Raw genomic sequence first — 7,820 nt, 5'->3', positions numbered from 1 at the left:
TTACTTCGCGGCGACTGTTACAAACCGTAAATCGTAATCACGTTAGAACAACGCCGCCGATCATCGCTCGATGTCCCGTTGTTAAATTCTTTTTACCCTATCGTTTGTTTTTCTGTCTCGTTCGGTTTTTTTTTTCATTTTATCTGTTGCCAGCAAAATCGTCGCAATCGTTTCTGCTGTATCTGTTAGCGTTCATCCGCCATGGGGTGCACAATAAGTTCCGGTGAGAAGGAGGCTGTGGAACGGTCAAAGAAAATCGACAAATCACTGCGGATCGACGGCGAGAAGGCCGCGAGGGAAGTGAAACTGTTGCTGCTGGGTGAGTAACAGATTCGTCTTTTGCATCACTGTTGTCTCTGTGCTCGCGTTTTTTGTCGTCATTGTTCCCGCGAATGGTAACTGGTTTCGTTTTGCGCCATTACGCTCATTTTGACAATATTATAACCATCTGTCTATTCTTTTTCTGTGGACATCAGTTCATGTTATGCATGCTTAAGTTCTATTGTTATATTGCACTCGTAATCGTCCGCAAAAGCAAATTCAATTTTTTATTTTTAGGAAATTATAGCGTGTACTTAAACGTGAGCGCAAAGTTGAATTGGTCCATTAAGAATTTGGGAGTTTTCTTAATGAACTGTATTGATTCGTAGACTTTTTCCTAACTCAAGATGATTAACGTTAACCACGTGTCGGTCTATTTATCATTTTCCCACACCGAAATGTTTTCCCAACTACCCTGTATGAACGTACCATTGTTTTACTTTATATTGAATTGCCAATCAATATATTTGATATTCTTGTTTAATATATTTCCTTGAATTAATTACTATAATTATAATTATATTGTATATCTTGGATTATTGTGAATCAATAAGGTCTTATTGCTAATAATTTGTTATTTCTTTTTTTGATTTATACGCTTAATATTCAGTATAAAAGATTTTAAACTATACTATTAAATACATTTTGCTTAACCTTTAGTAACGCGCACAGTATCAAACCATATAGTTGCGCGCGCAGAGTAATTATTTTCTGTTCAAATAAAAAAAATGTTTATATTATTTAATTTTTATTAACTATATTTTGTATATTATTGAATTCCAAATCATAAACTATTACTTTTTACTTTATTAATTATTACTATACAAATATTAATTAATTAAAAAAAATAAATATTGATTTTATTTTACCGATATACAGTGAAAACTCTATATAACATAAACATAACATAATAATGGTTGGTTTGCTATATAACCCATTAGTCAATTCATTCTCTATAATGTATTAGTCACTCTCAATAACGAAACAATATTTTATGTTTCATAATAAAATTTACATGTTATCATACCTATTACATACATAAATTATAAAATAATCAGCATGAATGCCGAAATTTCCAAGAATGATTACATTCTTCCATTATCTACTTTTAATATTGTTATTTTCGATATTGAATAGGTATGTTCATTTTAAATAAGAGTATAAAAATTAAATTATATTTAAAATGTATAATAATAATAATAATAATTTAATATAATATTTAAATATAATATAATGTAAAAATAGTGATGTGTTTAATCTTTAATATTATATAGGTACATATTTTTATACATAAATAATTAAAATTTTGTTTTTTTAAACCCTGTCTATAACAAAAGAAATCTCTTGGTCTCTTCAGATTTGTTATAAAGAGTTTTCACTGTTTATGTATATTAGTGTTATGAACCCCTATACAATTGAATGCTGACTACGCATTCACAATGGTCATTGGACGACCGACCGGAGTAATGCGCAGTCAGTCGTGTTTCGATCTAGCTACAGAACAGTGTATAATTCTTAAGTTAAATAGTGTTAAGTTATTCATTGTCATTAATTAATAAATCGACTCAATAAACGTAATAGTATTTATTTGTATGTTTTTCATCCACACGTTGGATAACGATTCCTAACCTCGAACCCCACACTACCAAATAACCACGGCAACATTATTCAAGTGAACGAGACGTAACTCAGAAGCTTATAACATTAGTACAGAATACAATATATTCTACAATAAGACCTGTAAAAAAATAGACTATGAATTGACTGGGGTAAATAACTACCCAGTGCACCTCACTAAAGGTTAATATTGTAGTAAAGAAATCATTTTAATATCTAGACAATTTATGGTACTTATATATTATTTAATATAAAATTACTTAAAATTAAATGGAAAAAATTATTAAAAAGTTTATGGTATTAATGTATTTGTAAAAAATCTTTATAAATTATATATGATTCTAGATTGATTTTATCTAATTAAAATATAAATAATTATATTATTATTGAAATATATTTTAGTATATAGTAGAGACTACTAATGAAGATTACTTCACTTAAGATTACTATTAATAAAGAATAGAAAAACTTTAATTTATAATTTTAACTATATTAAGTTATAACTAGGCTTAGGGACTTTTAGCATTTGCATACATTTTTTAATTATTGTTAAATATAGTAGAGTGCAAAATAAATTTGTTTCTCAGTGCCATGATATCAGATCTAAAATTTGAATAAGCATATTTTTGCATATTTGATAGATTTTGTAGGAGAATGCTTATTTTAACATTATTGTGCTTATTTTGACAAATTTCTCAAATTTTATTATTTAAAATTAAAAACTATAGATACATATAACTATATACCTATTAATATTTCAACCGATCGAAAAAAAAATGTACTAAGAGGACTTAATACTTCCAGTAATATGCTATCTGCAAACTACCTCTTATATCTCGTTATAATTTTTGTGTAAGTATAAATAATACTAAAAATCCGTATCGACCGTATAACCCACTGGATATTGACCGGATGTCAATAAAGATAATAATAGTCAATATAGAATAATAAATTATTTGTTTAGTGTTCAGTTCAGTCAATTATTATCCATTGTTGTTTTTGAGTCTCTCAACCACACAACGTCGAATCATATGTAAAATGTCGTACGCGATAATTTTTATACATTGTGTTATGCCGAAAGTACAACAGTTTACGAGTAGCCGACTGCAAAGTTTTGTTTCAGAGTTTAAAAATATATTCAAATCCGATGGACACGTTTTATTTTGTGTACTATCTGGTCTTTTTTTTCTTTTTCTTTTTTTTTAATGCATATAAATGCATATTATAATGCATATTTTAATGATTTTAGAAGCATATTTGCATGCATATTTGTGTATTTTTCAGAGCTATGAGTCCCTAAGCCTAGTTATAACATTATACCAATTAGATTTTAATGCTTTAATATTTTATGAATACACTATACATTTGCTGGATTAAAATACATTTTTTACTTTAATAACCAAATAAATAATATATTAATATTTAAGAATTTTTAATTGAAAATATAAACTCTTATGATATTCAATTTTTTTTTTTTAATTCTTCGACAAAATTGTCAACTAAATTGTTATCTATTAATTGCTTTCTATAGATATTAAATTTTCTATATATTTATACACAATATGTCAATATATATAATAGTTTTTTTTTTCTGTCATTGTGATTCTATCCTTATTTTGATTGATAATGCACTAAAATTTATAGTATGTATTTATGTATTATATAAATATATATATTGGCCTAGTTGTTTTTTGATAAATCAACACATTTTTATTTAAAATATTTCGTTATTATTTTAAATATCTAAGCACTATAATATTTTGTATTTCCCTTAAAATATTATTAAATAGTTCAAGTATCTTAGTTCTATAAATTCCATTACAATTCAATAGTTTATTAATTTAAATATACATATATAGTAAGTAAACATGTACAACAATTATTGCTATTATTATTATTGTTGATTTATGAATTTGTCCTAAGTTCCGTATGAATATTTAATAATAATTATCATATAAGTAGTTATTTATATAAAATAATTCTTGATTATTAACTGATGTAATAAAACAAAATAATAAACAGTTTAAATTACAAATACTATAAAAATATTAAACTACTAAAATTATTTTTAAAATATTATTGAGATAATTAATGTGAAATTATTATTCTATGAAATCTTAACTAATATATAGAACATAATCAGTATAGAATATTTATCTGATTTTAATATGCAGGCTTTGTTGAACATAAATTGATTAAAATTTGTATAAAATATATCAATTCAAAGTTTTAAAAACTTATCTTGCTTCTTTTTATATCTTATTAAAAGTGAAATAAATGTAAATTATTTGAAATATATTAATATAAATGGTTTCACATTTTAACCATTTATATTAATATATTTAGAATTGTAATTGTGTACAATAGGGAATTGAAGACAAAATATTAGATATTAATGTAGGGACTATTATTTTATGAAAATAAAATAATCAGGTTAATCAGTAGTTAACGTTTAGTGAGGAAGAGAATACTACCGCTGTATAACATTGCTCTACTATTTTTTCCAGAATATTACATCCTACTATAATTATTTAAAAATCACTACTGTTAATCACATTGGATACTTCTTAAGCAACTCGTTAAATTATAATAAAAATAATTATTAGTATCTTTTTCTGTAATTGGATTAATAAATAAAATAAATGTATTAATGAAGAACACATAAAGTATTGTACTCACATTCTGGTATATATAATTTCACAAACCAATAATTTAAATGTATTATTGTGTTTAGTGAATAATAAAATTAATAAAGTGTAATATGTCCTCTGCTTTCTAATTTATATGTCTTATTTTATTAAAATTACAATTATTTATTTAAAAAAATCAAAATAATATAACTAATAGTTTTATATATAACACAGATAAAACATTTTTACTTAAATCATTTTTTATTCATCTAAAAATATAGGTATTAAAAACTGGTGCATCATAGACATAAAATATTTATCTTTATACATTCGCAATGTGTTTACTTTATTGAGATTTTGAATCAATTTATTATGATTTTAAACATTTTAAATGTATATTAATCTGATAATATACATTTAAAATACCATAGAATTAATATATTTAATTTATATATATATATATATATATATTTGTTTAAACATAATAATAATAAATACCATTTTTTTTTATACTAGGTGCTGGTGAATCTGGAAAAAGTACTATTGTAAAACAGATGAAAATCATTCATGAAACTGGATATTCTATTGAAGAATGTGAACAATATAGACCTGTTGTATTTAGTAACACAATTCAAAGTTTAATGGCAATTATACGAGCTATGGGAATTTTAAGAATTGATTTTTCAGATCCTAGTAGAACGGTATATATAACTTATAACATTTATCTATTTTTTTGTAATTAATAATATAAAATAAACATGCTAATTTGCTGTTTAATTTCAAAAATATTTGTTATTTGTCTAGGAAAACGCTCGTCAGTTTTTTTCCCTTGCAAGTGCTACTGAAGAAGGTGAATTGACACCAGATTTAGTAAAACTTATGAAACGCTTATGGGCAGATAGTGGAGTTCAAGAATGTTTTTTGCGTTCAAGAGAATATCAACTAAATGATTCTGCTGCTTACTACTTAAATGCATTGGATAGAATATCTTTTCCTAATTACGTGCCAACCCAACAAGATGTTTTACGAACAAGAGTAAAGACAACTGGTATTATAGAAACAAATTTCTCATTTAAAGGATTAAATTTCAAGTGAGTAAATCGTTTTGATTAGTTAAGTGCTATTTTTCCCTAATTTAAAGTGATAGTCAGTCAAGTCATTCAGATATATTATGTTTTATATTTAAATCTATCCATGCAAAAATATTTAATACTTGTTTTAATTTACTTAATAAATAATTATTTTAAAGTAATTCAAAGTAATAATTAATAAAAAAATTAGTATATTTTATTAATTTAAACTATAGTAATTTATTTAAATACATTTATAATAAGAATAATTTTATTAATTTCTTTTCTTTTATAAATTTATATTACAGAATGTTTGATGTTGGAGGCCAAAGATCAGAAAGAAAAAAGTGGATTCACTGTTTTGAAGGTGTTACTGCTATTATATTTTGTGTTGCATTATCAGGTACACAAAACCCATGACATTTTTTTGTAAAACATTTCATTTTTTAACTAAATATTTTATTTTTTTATAGGTTATGATTTAGTATTAGCTGAAGACGAAGAAATGAACCGAATGATCGAATCTATGAAATTATTTGATTCCATTTGTAACAGTAAATGGTTTGTTGATACCTCAATTATATTATTTTTAAACAAGAAAGATTTATTCGAAGAAAAAATAAGAAGAAGTCCTTTAAATTCTTGTTTCCCTGAATATACAGGTAAAGATTTTACTTTAGAACTAGAATATAAATGATTATTACATTAATTTCTTATTTGAATTTAAATTTCAGGTTCTAACAATTATGAAGAAGCTGCTGCTTATATACAGATGAAATTTGAAAGTTTAAACAAAAGAAAAGACCAAAAAGAAATTTATACTCATTTCACCTGCGCTACTGATACAAACAATATACAATTTGTCTTTGATGCTGTAACTGATGTGATCATCAAAAATAACCTTAAAGATTGTGGTCTTTTTTAAAAACTGTAGCTAGTTGCCATAATTATATCTTGCAGACTATTAATAATTTAATTGTTTATCATAATACTTTTTTTTTCCTTATGACTGATAAAATTATTTAAATCCTAGCAGCTATCGTTTGAATGTGCCAAATAATTTTAAAACCAAATATTCATTTACTAAATAATATTTTTATAGCTAAAATCGAATAAAAAATATTTTTTATACAATCAAGCAACAAAATAATTTTATTAGTTATATTTATTAATACATTGTTTACTCGTGTTAACAATACTATGTTTTTTTTTATGGCATGCTATTATTAATCTTTTATTTATATTTGCATGTATTTTTAATTTTTATTATTATTATTTTGTAATAATTATTTTAACTCAAAATACTTGCCATTAATTATATTTTCATATTTTGAACTCTTAAAATTATAAATTACTATTTTAGGACTCACCATATGTTAATACTATTAACAAAATAGTAAATTATTTTTATATGTATATAAGACAGTATCATCTGTGACTGAAACTCAATGTATAACATTTGTAATTTATTTTTTTCAAATGTGTGAATTATTCATTCGGACTGATTTAGTGCTAGCTTTGTTTTTATACATTGTAATTTTGGCTGCTTAAAAACAATTTTGTACTTAATCTTATATTTCTACACAGTGTTACAGTATCTAAGCATACTTATTAAAATAAATTATTAATATGGCAGTATTTTATTTATGTATTATTATTATTATTATTATTATTATTATTATTAATTATTAATTATTATTTTTCATGTACATTAATTTAATTTTTATTACTAAGAAAAATGAATTAGTTATTGTTTTGACTAAAAGTAACTTATAAGTATTATTTAATTTGATACATATACATGATTATGCATATACATAATTATGTTAAATAAAAATTTAGTTTTAATGTTTTTTAATTATTCAGGGTTCAGTATTGTGATTAAATGTCTAAGGATACTCAAATATTTTTCTATTGTTAAGTTAATTAATGTATTCTTAATAAATATAGTTTCGGAACTAATTATTTTATGAGATATATCATAATTCTTAAGACATTTTATATTTCATATTTAGTTACCAATAATATTATTTGTTCATCATTTTTATACTCAATGATTTTGCTAACAATATATTTTTACATATATTTCTAATATAATTTTAGTGCTGTTGAACAATACCATATCAAAATGTCGCATGAAATATTAATACCTGTAATAAAAAAAATATTTTTAGATTTTATT

At 23.5% G+C, this 7,820-nt stretch overlaps 1 protein-coding gene across 1 annotated transcript; it reads left to right on the top strand.

Moving 5' to 3' along the window:
- The first annotated feature begins 201 nt into the window (after positions 1-201).
- On the top strand, positions 202-6,741 carry LOC112694211 (guanine nucleotide-binding protein G(i) subunit alpha). Its single transcript, XM_025569625.1, has 6 exons — positions 202-319; positions 5,085-5,269; positions 5,373-5,659; positions 5,947-6,041; positions 6,112-6,300; positions 6,373-6,741. The coding sequence occupies exons 1-6, from the start codon at positions 202-204 to the stop codon at positions 6,561-6,563; spliced, it is 1,065 nt and encodes a 354-aa protein (XP_025425410.1). The 3' UTR covers positions 6,564-6,741.
- Positions 6,742-7,820: the final 1,079 nt, after the last annotated feature.

The sequence above is a fragment of the Sipha flava genome, unplaced genomic scaffold (genome assembly GCF_003268045.1).
Source record: "Sipha flava isolate LNK unplaced genomic scaffold, YSA_version1 0_pilon_pilon, whole genome shotgun sequence".
In the NCBI taxonomy this organism is placed as follows: domain Eukaryota; kingdom Metazoa; phylum Arthropoda; class Insecta; order Hemiptera; family Aphididae; genus Sipha; species Sipha flava.
This window is presented reverse-complemented; position numbering and strand designations above follow the sequence as displayed.

Coding starts and splice junctions, on each gene's coding strand:
- LOC112694211 (XM_025569625.1), top strand. CDS start 202: ATGGGGTGCACAATAAGTTCCGGTGAGAAGGAGGCTGTGGAACGGTCA. Junction 6,042..6,111: donor ATTTTGTGTTGCATTATCAG/GTACACAAAACC, acceptor ATTTTTTTATAG/GTTATGATTTAGTATTAGCT. Junction 6,301..6,372: donor TTGTTTCCCTGAATATACAG/GTAAAGATTTTA, acceptor TTTAAATTTCAG/GTTCTAACAATTATGAAGAA.